This window comes from Ranitomeya variabilis, chromosome 2 (genome assembly GCF_051348905.1).
Source record: "Ranitomeya variabilis isolate aRanVar5 chromosome 2, aRanVar5.hap1, whole genome shotgun sequence".
Taxonomy (NCBI): Eukaryota; Metazoa; Chordata; class Amphibia; order Anura; family Dendrobatidae; genus Ranitomeya; species Ranitomeya variabilis.
In genome coordinates, this window is record NC_135233.1 from 383,311,318 (window position 1) to 383,329,467 (window position 18,150).

General features: G+C 46.8%; 1 protein-coding gene across 3 annotated transcripts; it reads left to right on the forward strand.

Annotated features, from left to right (window-relative positions):
• The first annotated feature begins 2,724 nt into the window (after positions 1 to 2,724).
• On the forward strand, positions 2,725 to 17,030 carry ZBTB9 (zinc finger and BTB domain containing 9). 3 transcript variants are annotated; one of them, XM_077286230.1, is made up of 2 exons: positions 2,725 to 2,874; positions 13,896 to 17,030. In XM_077286230.1, the coding sequence occupies exons 1-2, from the start codon at positions 2,809 to 2,811 to the stop codon at positions 15,225 to 15,227; spliced, it is 1,398 nt and encodes a 465-aa protein (XP_077142345.1). In that variant the 5' UTR covers positions 2,725 to 2,808; the 3' UTR covers positions 15,228 to 17,030. The 3 variants fall into 3 exon arrangements, with proteins under 3 accessions (XP_077142345.1, XP_077142346.1, XP_077142348.1); XM_077286231.1 differs by having other exon boundaries at positions 2,771 to 2,870; XM_077286233.1 differs by lacking the exon at positions 2,725 to 2,874 and adding an exon at positions 2,886 to 2,907.
• Positions 17,031 to 18,150: the final 1,120 nt, after the last annotated feature.

The window sequence follows — 18,150 nt, forward strand, 5'->3', positions numbered from 1 at the left end:
AGGTGACAAGTATCAGGTCAGAGGGGGCGCTGATTCCAGCTAACAGGACTATTCTGGTCCAGGACTGGATCCCTAGATGACACTTCAAGAGATTTATTGCCAGTTATCACATTGGGGGCCAATAGAGAAAAAAAAAATATCTATTAGCTCAGCATTGCCAGAACTCGCCTTAAGAATCCGCAGTGTGATACGACACATAACATTAACACCTCCACAGAGAGCGCCATCGACATGCCTGCAATCCTGCCAGCCGCCCTCGTGTACAGTACCAGTACGATGCATCCCTATATACAGCCAGAATGGTAAATGGCAGCAGTGTGCGTCCACCAGCAGAGGGAGCTCACTGCATACCCCCACTGGCATGTGGAGTTAGCTCCCACTAGTGGCAGCTGCCAGGATACGTGAAGACACTTCTGTGCCCTGAGCCCCAGTCCTGTAGAGTGCCTGCTACAGAACGAGTCATTATCATCCCGGCCTGAAGAGGGTGCTGTACATATAGAAGAGATCAGAAGATGCGTGGACTCTGTGTCCTGGACGATGCGGGGCCACAGGTAACCATTCTATACCGACATCCTTCAGTCCTCTGCACATTACTAATAATGGAGGAGCGATGGGGGCCAACAAGGCGATCCTCACCGATGGGGTGGTACACCGGTATCTACTCATCACACAGGACTAGATACGTGGCTCAGCAGGCAATGTCACGGGGTCGGCTTCTTGACGTCACAGGAGTCAGCCTTGCAACGTCACAGGGTCGGCCCCTTGGCGTCATGCGTCACGGGGTTGCCCCACAGTGTCACCCGTCACGGGGTCGGCCCTACGGCGTCACTTATCAGAGGTTCAGAACCGCGGCATCACCTTTCAGAGGGTCAGCTCCGCGGAGTCACTCGTCATGGGGTCAGACCCGCGGCGTCACCCATCAGAGGGTTTGTTAGCAGAGTCACTTGTCACAGGGTCAGTTTGCTGACGTCACAGGGTTGGCCCCTCGGTGTCACCCATCAAGAGGGTCAACTCCAAGGAGTCACTCGTTACAGGGTCTGTTTGCTGACGTCATGGGGTTGGCCCCTCGGCATCACCCATCAGAAGGTTGGCTCCGCTGAGTCATTCATCACAGGGTCTGTTTGCTGACGTCACGGGGTTGCCCTCTCGGTGTCACCCATCACAGGGTGAGCTCCGCGGAGTCACTCGTCACAGGGTCGGTTTCCTGACGTGTCACCGGTTGGGTACACGGCTCGCAGCACATAATGACGTTGATGTCCTGGCAGCTGTAGGTCACGGATTTTCTGCACAATACATAGTGACGACCTCTGTAGTCACGTGTTGTGTTCCAGCCAATGACATGAGGAGTAACCCGCTCTTCCAAGGGTATGTTTCCACATTCAGGAAACGCTGTGTGTTTGACGCTGCGTAGAGCTGCAGCGTCAAACACGCAGCGTCCAGATGTTACAGCATAGTGGAGGGGATTTCATGAAATCCCGTCTCCACTATGTAGTAAGGGTATGTGTCCACGATCTGGATGGCCGGCGGTATCGTCGGAGCGGCAAAGCCGCTCGGCGCTAAGCCCCGCCCCCTTCTGGGACGCGATGATGCCGGGTGTGTTCATTGTACACATCCGGGATTATCGCCCCCCTCTCATAGGGCCCCGTGTTATTCCTTGCGGCGACGCAGCGTCGCCGCAAGGAACACGGACATGCTGCGATCTGAAAAGACGCGCAGCATGTCCGGAGTCGCAGGGCCGCCGCGTGCGTGTTTCCACGCATAGTGGACACGGGATTTCAAAAAATCCCCTCCACTATGCTGGAACATCTGGACGCTGCGTGTTTGACGCTGCGGCCCCATGCAGCGTCAAACACGCAGCGTTTCCTGAACGTGGACACGTACCCTAAAAGACGCATGCGGCACACCCGCGGAAACGGACATGCGGCGCGTCTTTTCAGAACGCAGCATGTCCTTACAATGCTCAAACAACGCAAAGACAACGCAGGTGACCTGCCAGTGACCTCAGGTGCAGATTTGGTCAGGATTTTACCTGCGTAAAATCCTGACCAAATCCTGAACGTGGACACATACCCTAAGGCTACTTTCACACTAGCGTCGGGCTCGGCCCGTCGCAGTGCGTCGGGCCGAGGTTCCTGACGCTAGCGTTGTCTCCGCCGCACAACGAGTGCAGCGGATGCATTTTTTCAGCGCATCCGCTGCCCCATTGTGAGGTGCGGGGAGGTGGGGGCAGAGTTCCGGCCACGCATGCGCGGTCGGAAAAAGCGGACCGTCGGGAGCAAAAAACGTTACATGTAACGTTTTTTGCTCCTGACGGTTTGCCACAACACGGCGCAACTGTCGTACGACGGTTGCGACGTGTCAATGCGTCGCAAATGCGTCGCTATTGTTAGTCAATGCAGAAAAAACGCATCCTGCAAGCACTTTTGCAGGATGCGTTTTTTTCGGCAAAACAACGCATTTGCGACGTAATGCAGTTAACGCTAGTGTGAAAATAGCCTAAAGCTACTTTCTCACTAGTCCGTCGGTATGGGCCGTCGCAAACCGTCGGCCCGACGGACAGTACGTCCGTTTCTTCCTACCGCGCCTTGCCTTGGGTCAGGCGTCAGACTTCTTTCTCTCGGTGACAGATATCCGCTGTAGTCTGCGCTTCACAGTCATATTTATACGTCACACGGAAGTCATGTGACAGGAAGCAGCACGGGTCATGTGACCTGAGCGTAACCCAGGGTGAGTTACGTTTGTCCTCGCACTTGGTGTCTGCTGCCGGGGAGGGGCCGAACTGTTCACTCAGCGCCGCAGGGTTAGCGCATGTTCGTCCTTCTGACCGTGTCCCGTGGCGGCTGCAGTGTAGAGCCGAGCAGTGCGGAGAGGCAGGTAACCGAGGCCGGGGCGCGGTTCAGGGCCCCGGTGTGTAGGCACGGCCGCCAGTAATGTATGTGCTGTGTGTATGGGAAGCCGGACTGCGGGGTGGGCCCAGTGAGAGGGCTGCAATGTCTGACACTGAATGTATATAATGGCTGTAGTTATCTTGTGTGTATATGAGTAATGTGTGTGTATACGTATATAATGTCTGTAGGTATGTGTGTGAGATATATATTGTCTGTTTCTATCGTGTGTGTGTGTGTGTGTGTGTGTGTGTGTCTGTCTATATATATATATATATATATATATATATATCTTCTGTGTGTGTATATATGTATCAGTCTATCTTCTCTGTGTGTGTGTATATATATCTATCTATCTCTATCTTGTGTGTATATATCTATCTATCTCTATCTTGTGTGTGTGTGTATATATATATATATATATATATATATATATATATTGTCTGTGCGCTCCTTCACACTGATGGACGGAGATGTCACTGATCTGTAAGGGCCCGTTCGTGGGTTGGACCACCTACGGGGCTATAGACTATAATGGCGCATCATTCTCAGGAGTCTACACCTGCTGGACGCGCCCGGACGTATTAGACCGCCTCTGGGTGTGCGCCTTCAGTGAGCGTATAGAGCATGGCAGAGCGCACATTGCTATGCTGGCACCATTATAGTCTATGGCCCTGTCGGTGCATACATTCGAATCTCGCTTTACGGTGGGGGAGTCGGATGCATGCCTCAAAGGGACCCATAAACAAAGCGCAATGTGAAAGCCCCCCAAGTAATAGAAAATGGGAACAAAATGTACAAAATCTATGGATTTATCTGGACCTCAGCTGCTGTCACTGAAGATATCACTGGTCGTCTGAGGAAGGAAATTATCAAGACAGCTCTCATGTAATCTCCAACCAATAATGTCCAGATGTGCTCAATGGGAGACAAGTCCGGAGAAGCTGCAACCATGGAAGCAGGTATAGGCCATGCAGTCTGCTCACTGTAGCGCGAGGAACAAACGGCCGAGCGTTGTAGTGATGAAGAACGGCGCCTGAGACACATTCCCTCATGAAAGCCTCCCCATTGCATTGCCCAAGTGGCCTTCAGAGGCTAGAATCGCGGTCTGTCTATTTCAGCGATGATTCCCACTTTTGTCTTGGTCACAGCCGGAGAGTGGACCGGAAACGCCATGGACAATGCCATGAAAAGGCCTTCACGAGGGGCGTCACACCCATCCTACTCTTGGGATTTATGGTGTTGGGTGTACCCTGACCCCTCTAGTCTTCATTCCAGGGTGCGCTAACAGCTTGGCATTATATCAATTTGGCGGAACCAGTAGCCATTTCTCCAGACTGACCCAGGAGCTGTGTTTCAACACCACACCGCAAGGCCACATGTTACTGGTGCTCCTAGAGACTTGTAAGCCTGCAAGGTCAGGTCTCCTCTCCTTACTCTACCAGTCTGCCATTGGTAGTTTGTTCACTGTGCAACAGTGGTGCACTAAAAATAGTAATAATAATACTTGTCTCCCATTGAGCACATCTGGACATTATTGGTCGGTGATTACACTGGAGCTGCCAGCAGAGGATCTTGATGATTTGCCCGAGTGCATTCAGCAGCAGAACATTCCTCAGACGACCATTAATAACCTCAGTGCTATCAGCAGAGGCTGAGAGTGACGAGATTTCTGCACAAGGCTCAGACTCCAGGCTGGAGGAATCCAGATGTCTTGAACATTATGGGCCTGATGAAGAATGACGATGTTCACATTAGTCTGGAATCAGATGTTCCCGACAGCATATGGCAGGAGCCTCTTCATGAATTGGGAGCTTCAGACCAGTGGTGTCCACCTATGTGCATCTCGCCACAAATCCTTCTGTAGTCTCTGCTGGAGTGAGATTTCTGGTGCAGTGAATCCTGCAGTTTGTCATGAACTTTTTACATCAGAATACTGCTAGAAGCTTCAATGAATTGGACCCTTTGTTTCCATTTTTTCATAATTTGCTGATCAGTAGCACGTCTATTGTCCTGTGATTTCCATACTTTACCAGTATTCATATATATATTTACATTGTGATACAGGTTTATTACTATGTAGGTTTATACGATACGATACGATACCATAATTTCCCACGGGATCAATAAAGTGTATCACAGCAGCACAACTTGCATCATAAGAATCATAAAATGAATTACATAATTGACATGACAGTTTGTTGACAGAAGGACATTATACATTAGAATAGGACATACACAGCGGGTGAACTGAAAAGTAGAAGAAATAAAGTAGACAATCCCCTTTATGATTTAACCCTAATGTTATTGTTGTACATCCCCATAGCAGTTGGCACAAATGATTTCCTAAATTTTTCCTTCTTACACCTCAGAAGTATTAGCCGGTTACTGAAGGTGCTCTTCTGTCTCATGAATAGCTCATATAGTGGATGTGCATTATTGTTCATGATTGCCCTACACTTTTTCAGAGTTCTTCTCTCCACTACCTCCTCAAGAGAGTCCAGATTGCAGCCGACAGCAGAGCTTGCCTTTTTGATAAGCTTATTCAGCTTATTAGCATCAGAGGCCCGCACACTATTACCCCAGCATATGATTGCAAAAAAGATGGCACTTGCCACTACAGATTGGTAGAACATTTCTAACAATTTGCTACACACATTAAAAGACCTCAGTTTCCTTAGGAAATACAGTCTGCTCATCCCCTTCTTGTAGACAGTCTCTGAGTGGCATCTCCAGTCCAGTTTGCTATCCAAATGGACCCCCAAATATTTATAACTCTCCACCTGCTCTACCTCCTGACCAGCAATAGTGATCGGTAAGCATTCCAACTTAATCCTGCTATAGTTGGCCACCAACTCCTTGGTTTTCTTAACATTTAGTTGTAGATAGTTACCATTGCGCCAATCCACGAAATTCGACACCACCCTTCTATATTCCTCATCCCCCCGATCTCCCCTAATACATCCCACAACCACGGAGTCATCCGAAAATTTTTGAAGGTGGCAAAGATCAGATTTATACTGAAAGTCCGATGTATACAGTGTGAATAGAAAGGGTGCAAGCACCGTTCCCTGGGGGGCACCTACACTGCTCAATAATCTGCTTGACACAACTGCTCCCATCTGTACAAACTGTGGCCGATCTGATAGGTAGTCAGTTATCCAATTTCTCATCCCCACCTCAACCTTCATATCAGGCATCTTTTTGTGTAGTAAAGGTGGCTGCAGGGAATTAAATGCACTCGAGAAATCAAAGAACATCGCTCGCACCATGGTTCCGTCAGTCTCCAGAAATGAATGTACACTATGTAACAGAGAAAGAATAGCATCATCCACCCCCAATCTATGTCGGTAAGCAAACTGAAGGGGATCAATAAAAGCGTTAACCCGCGGTCTTAAGTGAGCAAGCACTAATCTTTCCAAGGCCTTCATAGCGTGAGATGTTAAGGCTACCGGACGATAGTCATTTAGGGTTGCAGGAGAAGAAGTCTTGGGTACCGGCACCAGACAGGAAGTTTTCCATAACACAGGTACCCTCTGTGTTTGTAGACTTCCATTAAATAGGAGTGTAAAGACAGTACACAGCTGGTCTGCACACACTTTAAGGACACGTGAGCTGAGTCCATCAGGTCCAGCAGCTTTACCAATGTTAAGTGACTTAAACTGCCTCCTCACATCATTTTCGGATACTCTAAAATTAGTTTGCTCCTCCTCCAATATCGATGTTGCAGAATTTGCACCCAATTCCCCTCCACTTCCAGTTGGCAGTACACATGTACTGCTAAATCTATTGAAATACTCGTTCATCTCATTAGCCTTGTCCAGATTTCCTCCCCCGTGATCAGACCTTACCTTAAGCCCAGTCGAGGGCGAGCCAAAATTTATTCACACTCTGACCGTAAGTTTTTTTTTTTAATCGCCATTATTCAGTGGAGAGAAATCCATCATTTTTCAACATAATCTTCTGCTTTCCAATACACATTGTCCTTCTGTCAGCAAAGGTCCAATATTTTATCCAATCTGAGGAGCGAGCCAGGAATGCACTTCTGTCGTCACCTTTTCATCAGACATAAATCTTCGTCTTTGTTCTTTGCCATATGATCCAGTGTTGCCTGTTTATCCATCAGAATCCATGCACACGGCTCAGTGGTGGACGAGCATCTGAATCCTACTTTGCCGCTTGCCCCTTCTCTATCCATTTATACACACTTCTTTGTGACAAAACACTTTCTCTATATTGTGCACAGTTTTTGATAAGTATCAGAGCCAGATACACCCTCAGACCACAACAAAATGAATCCCTGCATGCTGCTCTTCTTACCTGCAGGCTACAAATGTAGCGGCCATTGTTTCTCACTTTAGAGTCACAAATGAACCAATGTAACACATTCACACCTGCAGAGCTGTAAGCAGGTGAACTATATGCAACAGCGGAGACACAGGTGGAACAGCAATCTACTTTTATTTGCTTAACAGAATAATATGAATAAAAGATTATTAGAGGTAGATTATACAGGCACAGTATTCACAGAATCAATGGCAAAAATATTATATAAACCGGAATATATTGGTTAATGTACAATGCAGAATTTCAGGATAAATTTTGGGTCTACAGTCCAACCTAATTCTAGTTGGGGGGGTGGTAAATGCTGTACTTGGCGGGAACAGTCTAAGAAGATTCACGGCTTCCTGGACCTGACAAGGGTTGCTGCTCCGTATAACTAGCTGCACGTTTTCCTAACAATGTCTATCAGTTTTCTCTGGGCTGCTCTAGTGTCAGCCAGACCCCATCTGGATCGCAACCCCATCTGGATCGCAACCCTATCTGCCCAAGCCCGGTATCTTAAGTCTCTGCTGAAAGTGACACCTGTCCCACGCGTCTCCTCCCATCACTAGCTTAGGCTCGGGTTTCTGGACAGGTATCCTCAGGACTTCTTTGGTAGTTGACTGCCAATGAGTGTCTCCTTGGCACGTATCGATGGCAGCTGGTCCTCGGCTGTTGACCGGCGTTGTTCGGGTCTTCGGTGCTTGATCGTCAACGGGTGAAGAATGGATCTTGACTGGCTTTGGCTGCTACACATGGCTGCAGTAAACTGTTACGGCTACTGGAGCTGCAGCAGGCCCAACTGTCCCTTCCATTGGCATCCACTCCTCTTGTGTTTTGGCGTGCTGGCCTTTTGTACCCAAGTCTGGCTTTGTTGCCATCACATGACTCAGAGCACTGCAAAGTCTACCCTCCGGATCAGTTCCACAGGGACTTTTTTTCATGCCTGGAAGCCGCTCAGCATTACAGCGATTTATCCCCTGTGCTCCGTTCTACATTCCTTTCTCCTTTTATCTCGCCAGTCCTAGGGCAAGGAGAGTCTCTAGATGAATAGTGCTTCTTCATAGGTAACCCAACTTCTGCTAAGAGCTGTGTACATTTCCTAGTCTTTTGTTGAATTTGTGCCCAGACTAACTCATCTTGCGCATACCCATTAGGAGAAATGCCCACATTGGCTCGCACGGTCCTCAGTTCCTATGATAAAGGTTGTTCCTGGAGACCTGGGGTTTCAGCTACCCCACTGTGTGTATTATCCCCTGACCCGTTCTCTAACTTGGTTAGGGGTGAGGGTGTCAACCCTTGTGGTTCAATCGGCACATCATCCATCTTCATGATCAGCCGATGTCCCCTTATTGGTTTCAGATGAAATTTCTAGTGGAGCCGCTTTCTCTTCCTTCTCCATCTCGGAAAGGAGTGGCCAAAGGATATTCTTGTACAGCACCTCTTCTTCATCTTCAGGTTGGACCTATTAAACTAGGCCATCTCAGTTCGGTAGGGTACCGCCTCCCATCGATGGTCCAGCTTACTTCTGGGTCACTTAGCCCATCTCAACACCTGATTCCCGGTCTGAAAGGGCTCTTCTTGTGTCGGGGTTTTATCTGGGTGCTCCACCTCCTTGAGTTTTTGCTCTACCAATCACCTCATCATCTGAAGTCGTTGTCGATGTCCTTGGACCCAGGTGTTCGGCCTGCTTCCCAGGTACATGTCCTCTGGATCTAGCTCTAACTCAGGAATTTCTCTGTCACTTCGTCCGAATAATAACGTGTAGGGCGTGTATCCAATGGTCACATGGACCCGATTATTGTACACCCATACCAGCTTGGAAATGACCTCAGCCATCTAATGTTCTGATCTCCTCCAGAGTCCACAGCATCTGCAACAGGGTTCTGTTGAAGTGTTTAAAAGTTCCATTTCCCTGCAGGTGGTAGGGCACTTATCAATGCCGTAGAGGTGCTGCACTTCTTCCATTATCTTCCCTTTGAAGCGGGCCCCTTGGTCTGAATGAATCCTCTTCGGACATCCATACACATGAAGGACCGACAGATTGCCCTGGCCGCCATTTCTGCCGTCTGATCCAACTTTGGTGAAGTGGTCATCATCACTAAACAGTACTCTTAACCATTGTAAGATGTCCCGATTATCAGGTAATGTACTATCAATACTTCCAATGGGGGCTCTCTGCTCCAGAGGGCTTGGTTAATTCACACTGGCAGCACTTTTGGCAGGCCTCTTCTGTCTGGCGCAGCTGTAGACAGTGCACCAACCGTTGTAGCCATCAGAAAGTCATCTCAGTACCAAAGTGGGTACCCCAGTCATGAGCTTCCTTGGCGGGACTCGCCGCCATCCCTCCCGGGATCACCACTTGCCAGGTGACATCCAGTTGTTGTGGCAGTTGAACCCTCCGGTACAGCAAGCCATTCTTCATGAAGAGCCTTTCCCAGTGGACAAATATCTGTAAGGTGCTTGCTGGCAGGGACACTCCTAACTCCTGATTAGGCCTTTGTCCCAGGACGACCTACTTTCTTATCTCCGCAAGCTCGGTAACAGACTGCTGCAGTTGAACCCACTCTCCTTCCGCTTCTTGGGCAGCCACTACGGCGGCTGCAACCCGCTTAAAATCTGTTGTCTAGTCACCCTCGAGATCTTTATCTGTGTCTCCCTTCGGACCTGCTAAGGTGACCCGGGACAGCGCGTCCGCATGTGTGTTTTGGGCTTTTGACCGGTAATAATAATAATTTCTATAGTGCCAACATATTCCGCAACACTTTACATTTTATTGGGGACAGAATAAACAATAATCACATAAATCAACCGATACCAGGAGGAGTGATGGCCCTGCTGCTTGCAATCTACAATTTGAGGAAAAGGGGGGACACAAAAGGAGAATGCTTGTATTGTACAGTCCAGCCATCAATGTAATAAATAGGGTGTTCATGTAACGCTGCATGGACAGATAACCAACCACTATGGGTAAAAGTACAGACAAAGAGGGATATTAATTGCATGAATGGTGTGAGAACAGATGATACGTGGGTCCTGGTTTTGAAGAAACTTTTGTATGGACAAAACAGGGATATTTGGATAAATATGTTGAGGCTATAGGCCATTCTGAAGAAATTCGTTTTTAGGGTACACTTACAACTGGGGGTATTGGGGATTAATCAAAGCTTCCTGGAAAATGCATTGGAGACAGGAGTGGGAGGTTCTGATTATTAAGGATGTTAATCTTAAGTCATTAGCAGAACAGAGGGCACGGGTAGGGTGGTAGACAGACTAGGGAAGAGAGGTAGAGTGGTGGTGAAACGTGGAGCGCTTTGTGGGTGAGAGTGATACATTTCTATTGAACTCTGTAGCGGAGTGCAATGACTGGCACAGGGAAGAGGCATCCGTCTGTGTAACGGTTGGCTAGGAATATGATCTTGACTGCTGCATTCAGGACTGATTGGAAAGGGGAGAGTTTAGTAAGAGCGAGACCGATTAGTAGAGAGTTACAATAGTCCAGAGAATGAATAAGAGCAACAGAGTTTTTGCAGAGTCGAAAGTGAGGAAAGATCTAATTCTAGAAATGTTTTTGAGATGTAGATGACATCAGCGAGCCAGTGATCGGATGTGGGGGTGAATGAAAGATGTGAATTAAGTATGACCACAAAACGGCTAGCTTGTTGCTGGGGAATAATGTTAGAGTACTACAAATGGAAATGGCAAAATCTGGCAAAAGCAGGTTATTGGAGGTGGGGAAACACAAGATCATCAGTTTTTGAAAGTTTCAGATAGAGGGAGGATATGATGTTAGAGACAGCAGTAAGACAATCACTGGTATTTTGTAGTTATGTAGGGGTGATATCAGGAGACGATGTGTATAATTGGGTGTTATCAGCATAGAGATGGTTAATGTACAATGGTACAGCATAGAGATGCTTAGAGATTGGTTAATGTACAATGTGGAATATCAGGATAAACTCGGGGCCTGTCCCACAAGTCTCTTCTGATCACTGGTCCAGGCACGGCACTCTGGACGGATATCCTCAGCGCTTCTTGAGTACTTGACCGCCGACGAGTGTCTCCCTAGTCCATATCCATGGGGGGCTGGTCCTCTGCTGTTGAGCGGCATTCGGGTCGTGAGCCTTGACCAGCGTCATTTGGGTCTTCGGTGCTTGACATAAAGTCTGGGAATTGACTGGTGCAGCTCTGGTCTTCAATGCTTGACCGTCGTCTGGGTCATGCTGGTACACAAAGCTGTGGTACACTGTCACGGCTGCTGCATCAGGACCAGCTGTCACTTCCCTTGACACCCAATCCTCTTCTGTTTTGGCTCCCTGGCCTTTTGTATCCAAGTCTGCCTTCGTCGCCGTCACCTGACTCGAAGCACTGGCTAGTTCCGTCCCTCCTGTAGCTTCTCTCCTCCAGATCAGTTTTGCAGGGTTTTGTAACTTTTGTTCAGGTTTGGAAGCTGCACGGCATTGCAACGTTTTATTCTCTGTGCCCTACAGAGCAGTGAGCGGTAAGACAGTGGCCTCACATAGAAAGCACTGATAAAACAGTGCGGCCAGCAGAAGCTTTTATATAACTGGAGTTCAGATAATTTTTGACTTGCCCTCATGTATGGAAGTTTACAAGACTGTATCTCTAGCTCTGCTCATTTCTGTGTATTAGATTTCCCCCACCGGGTGTGAATATTTATGCATCATGGTCACATTTCTGACTTAATTGTGTGTAGAGAGCATGGTGTCCTCTCCATGCGCTGATGTAGGAGCAGATCGGGCTAAAGGGTTTTTGCCAAGATTATAGGTCGTCCCCCGTCCTAATGACTCTGATCACCGGGCGTCTGTTCCATTCATTCTTTTTGGGAGATAGTGGAATTGAGGACTCGCCTATCCCCGGTGCTTAAGTATAGAGCGGAAGTGCTTATACTTGACATTGCTCTGTGCAGATGGGTTTCTTCAGAGCCCTGTTCTCAGGATCAGTGGGGTCACAGCATTCAGAGCCTCAGAAATTAATACATTATTCCCAATGCTAGAATATGGGATAACATATCAATTTGGTGCAACCTCTTTAAAGGCTTATTCCTACCTTCATAGATGGCTACATTGGATCGTTCTTGTAAGTACAGGCCATTTGGAAATTTACTGCTTATTAAAATTTTCAGCCGTTCTTGAGATTTTAACAGTTATGTTTACTGTTTGTTTCCTTGGACACCGACCACTGCTGCTAGACAGCAGAACATGCACAGAGCTTACAGGATCTTTTCTGTTGAAGTTGTGAGCACCGATTTGAAACTGGCCAGGATTTTTGGATCACACTGTTGCTTCTTAAATCCTGCCAGCTTCAGTGCAGTGCTAACAAGCTAAACAGAGCGGTGGTCGGTCTCCTAGGTAACAAACTAAACAAAAATGGCTGCAAATTTTTATAAGTGGTCATATCGAAAAGTGCTTGTTTTTACCAGCTCAATCCTACAAACTATCTATGAAGATGAGAATATCTGATTAGGTTTTTTGACTAGAAAAATCTGAAAAGTTGTCCGCTAATTGATGAGGTTATTGTCCCCCATTACAGGGGTGCATAAAGGGTTGTATTTCCCATTAGACTGGGGCTGAGCTTCAGTAGCAGTCACAGACAGAAGTGGCACTGTTTCTGGGTGAAAATCGGGGCTGTGAAGTCGGTAAGCCAAACCCCCGACTCCTCAATTTCCCTGACCTCTGACTCCACGACTCAGACTCTGACTCCACGACTCAGACTCTGACTCCACGACTCAGACTCTGACTCCACGACTCAGACTCTGACTCCACGACTCAGACTCTGACTCCACGACTCAGACTCTGACTCCACGACTCAGACTCTGACTCCACGACTCAGACTCTGACTCCACGACTCAGACTCTGACTCCACGACTCAGACTCTGACTCCACGACTCTGACTCCACGACTCAGACTCTGACTCCACATCCCTGGTCACTACTGAGCATTTACATAAAGTGCAGCACAGATTCATCTCATCTAAAAGCCGAGATCCTTAGATCAGGAAAAGAACAGACATTTATAGGACATTTCATAACTTTCCAAAATTATTATGAAAACATTTATCTCACATCCTGCATTGTACTACTGCACCCAATGTATTATATATTTTAGGAGTCAGTCGGTCCATTTTATATCGACACTGACTCCACAGCCGTTGAGAAATTAAAGACTTTTTTTCTTCTAAACTGAAGAAAATAAACAGACTCCCCATTATATTCTATAGGGAATTATGGGAACGGTGTGAATTTATGATGAACGCATAGATTATTAAGCAGGGGGTGCTGATCTATTTCTTCCAGTGGAGCGTCTCAGGAATGAGGGGATAATTGCCTGGTGGCCATATTCTGATACATGGGGCCACAGCTTCTATAATAACACATGTAGGAGGTGGTGTCTTGTCAAATCTTCATAATTTTCTGCAACGTATCTGCACATGTTACATGCAGATTTGCCTCAGGTGTTGGCTTTTCTGGTAAAATCTGTGATAAAACAATTGACCAGTGTTCATCTGATGTTTGGGAACCATTACATAATGTTAATATAATGGACCCTGCAGAACCTATCACACCAGTGTCATCTGCATAACACTTAGCATACACTGACACGACAATGCAGCAGTGTGTGGCTTGTCTTGTATTATATCTCACTGTCTCTTCTCCATGCCTTGTAGACCATCACCATGTCGGGGACTGAGAGCGTGCAGCTGGACTTCCCACATTACAGCTCTGTCCTCCTGGACACACTGAACAAGCAGCGACTGGAGGGGAAGTTTTGTGATCTCTCTGTCCAGGTCCAGGATCGTGTCTTCCAGGCTCACAAAACTGTCTTGGCTGCGTCTTCCCCTTACTTCCATGACAAGCTGCTCTTGAACGACACCAGCTGTCTGATTCTGCCCAGTGTCATACAGCCTGATGCTTTTGAGAACCTTTTGCAACTTATTTACTCTGGGAGACTGTGCCTTGAAATGGAGGCACTACCATCACATCTGCTGGTGGCCAGTGGACTACAGATGTGGCAAGTAGTAGACCGATGCTCTGAGATCCTCAAGGAGCGGAAATCATATGTCCCGCAGACTTGGTCAAGCCGTGCCAGTGAGAGTCAGTCTCCGAGCAGCAGCTTCCAATTGCCGCGAGATGACCTACCGCCACTACCGCCAACGATTAGATTAGGTTGCTCTGATGAAGTAATGAAGGTTCGTGTTTCTGAGGAAGAGGAGGACGAAGAAGAAGAGGAGGACTATGACACCAAGAGTGATGTACATGTTTTGGTTGATTCTCTAGCCGCTAATTGCTCTTATGCTCTCCCTTCTTCCTCGTCATCGCTCGAAAGCCCCCAAATCATCTACATCAAGCAGGAGCGGACTGACGAGGATGGGGGTTATATGAAGGCTTTTGAAATCGCAGAGATGCCAGCTGAGTATCAATCAGAGCTGAGTTACGTCATTCCTTCCACGTTATCACCGTCATCTACGGATGTGTCGCTCTGTATCCCTCGGAAACTTTACGGTGTGTCAGAACCAATTTCCTTCACTATTTCCAAACCCGTGGACCTTCATGGAAATGAGATCGTATCTCAAGCTCTTCAGGCTCAAACTATTCACGCTCCTATAAAGCTTCTGGCTACGCCAGATGGGAAAAGGTTTGGCTGCTTGTGTGGAAAGCGGTTTGCCGTAAAGCCTAAACGTGACCGCCATATCATGCTGACCTTCAGTCTGCGCCCATTTGGCTGTTCTGTCTGCCACAAGAAGTTCAAGCTGAAGCATCATCTCACTGAACACATGAAGACGCACGGAGGAAACCTCTTCTCTTGTGAAGACTGTGGACGGAAATTCAGGGTGGAAAGTTGCTTCCTGAAGCACAAGGAAGTTTGCAAAGGACAGAGGTGGGCCGGAGCCTGCTGGACTTACAAAGAAACCTCAAACCCTGCAAATGGAGGTATACAAACATTTTCTGGACCTTACCAGAATAAATACACCCCCCCAATACCAGGAGATAGTCATTGATTTGTACTATTGTAGCCTGGAGACTGCCGAGCATTGAGTGCTGCCCTCGTCTGGACTGTGCTTTCTGGAGGTCTACCTGAATGTTTGTTTTTGTGGTATATTCTTATATATCATCACTTTTTTTGTCTTTATACTGTTTTACAGGGGACGTTTGAAATTCAGATCTGTTTTGTTAGATTAGCATCCCGAAAAGCATGGTTGACGAAGACCTCCTGACAGTCCATAGTTGGTCTTGTTACTGAATTACTCATTACGACAGGAAAGAGGTGATCCCATAACTAATGGCCCAAATATTTCACTGAATCCATGTCAATGGGTCTAATCCACTCAGAAACTGGCATGAGCATCCACCTATGGGCAGCAGATATGCCTCCCAGTCTTTGTGTACATATACGCCTGTCGCCATGATGTACGTCATTGTCTGTCTACAGGGTCGAAGAATGTGTTACCTGCAATAACCTATCACCCCAAAAAGATAAACCTTCACGAAGAGGTGGTATTGAGGGAGGTAATTGAAGTCTTACATTTAGGCTGTAAATATGGGAAATCAACTCCTGGTAAAGATATTAACTGGGAATCCCCCCTTCCCAATCAGATATAACTGATTGGAGCAGATTCCACCACTGGGACCCGTATTACCACCACTGAGAGTGGAGAGGTTGCTGCACATGCTCGGTTATCTCCACGTCTATGGGAGTTCAGAGCTGTTTATGGAACTTTGATGGAAGTTAATGGAAATAATAGCAGAATCAGAATCCTAGTACTTAACACAGATGTAGGTGCCAGGGATGGGACTGACATTTTTAAGACTTTTATGGGAAAACCCCAATTATTTTTTTTAATTTTTTTTTTTTTATGAATGTCGTCCTCATGCCTCAGGATGGAGTGCAGATTCTAGATTCTCAGCCTCGTGTGAAATATGGTGTCTCCTATATTCAGTGTCGCCCCCTGCTGGGCTACACTGAAAGCCGAAGGAGCAGGGGACCGGAAGTGACAACTGCTACGACCACATCTTAGTTACAAAGACGGTCCTACAGCCCATGAAGAAAATTCCACCCTGAATCAAGTGATCGATGTCCTCATTCCTTCACCTTTTGTGCTTTATTGTAGCATTTTATGTAGATCGTAGCAATTGTTTTATGTAATAAATGTGCCATATAATGAACACACGGGAGCAGGTCCTGTAGTAATGCCCGGTACATGGTGATCAGTTCCTCCACTCATTGGCAGCACCATAACTCTTGGGGCTGTAAGGACTATTCACACGGTTGAGGCTATAGTCACAGATGTTTTTATTGTTGCAGAAATATTTTATGTTCCCCCTTCTCTTTGAACTTGCAGAAATCTCCCCTTACAGGTGCATGGACTGGCTGTTTCCAGAAATGTCTGGATAACCTGCTACATGTTAATTTACATATAGAGGGTCCTAAGGGGGTGACGAAGGCAGAGTGACTAGAAAGGGAATGTGTGACAGGAGCAGAAGGATCCAGACATTATGACCATCCATGGGGTCGGCACACTTAAAGAAAAGGCTGTGAACCTGATACGGAAGTGCGGTGGTGATACATGTCTTGTGTGCTTAGATACATTACATACTTGTCAAGTACTGTAAAGCGTAAAGCAGATTATGGATTGAGCAGCCGCCATTATACCTGGTGACAACATCCAGAGTGGATGCTTGTAAATTAAGGGTCATTTTCCTCGGAAAAAGTCCAATGTTTTTACCCTTTTAGGATCGTTTCTTAAATACAGAACAGAAAACAGTCTGGATGGATCTTCTTCAGTCGTATCTGAGGCCCTCTAGTCATTTATTTTCCACCTTAGTGGTCTATATTACAAAAAAAAAAAAAAGTCAAAGTAATTTTTTAATCGAAACGAGGGGTTACATTTCCCTTCCTACAGTGAAAAATAGAAAATCTCCCCATGACAACACTTCTGGACCACAGTGTTATTAAAGGACCTGGTTTATTATTGCTAACCGACAAATAACATCCGGATTCTGGATTATATGAAACTTTCATCCCTATAATAACACTGGATTTCCAGAACAAGAAGTGTTATCATGGGAACGTCAACCACTGATGAGTCGGCCCATAAATTCTTTGGTTTTAGATTAGATCTCCCTGTAGCTCTTGGGTGATGTCACCCACTTTTAGGAATCGGAACGCTCGTGGTCCAATGACGCCACAACACTAATGTATGAATACTGTATTAATGAGAGTTTACCAATATGCATTGTCCGTTTTTACTACATGTCCCCTTGTATCCTACGCTCTGAGCTTGTATGTAACATAGAATCGTTCCTAGTTCTGGTGTCTGAAATAAAAAAGTAAAACCAGATTTCATCATTATATACGTGACCAACGATGAGACGCTACGCAACAGGATTCAGGGGAGAAAGCTTCTGATCACAAGGGAGGTTCTGGGCATTTTACACAGCTGCAAACGGTGTGCTTATAATTAGAGATGAGCGAGCTTGTTCGGAAAACGTTCTTGAATCTCAAATTCGGCACAAACGTAACATTCGGATTCGTGTTCGGTTTCATGAGCATTTTCCCTCAAAGTCGGCAAAATTCGGTCACAGATCGGTAAATGATCTCGTTTCCACTAATACTTTTGTATGACTTTGACTAGGATAGTGGTGCTGTATGATGAGCAGTGGTGGGGGAACGTGTTTGATGAGGGGGTGTGGGGACGTCAGAGGAGCAGCGCACTTTTTTTTTTTTTGTTCTGTAATAACGTCGTGTGTACATTCCAGCAGCCAATCGGTGCAGATACCATCCACAGCATCATGACGCAAAGTTTTCTGTGATTGGCTTCCGAGGTCACGTGTCCCTGTCCATATAAAAAGTGGACATCTTGTTTGGCTCATGCCATTTTCTCAGTGTCACAGTACAGAGAAGCCGTTCCCGATAGTGCTGCA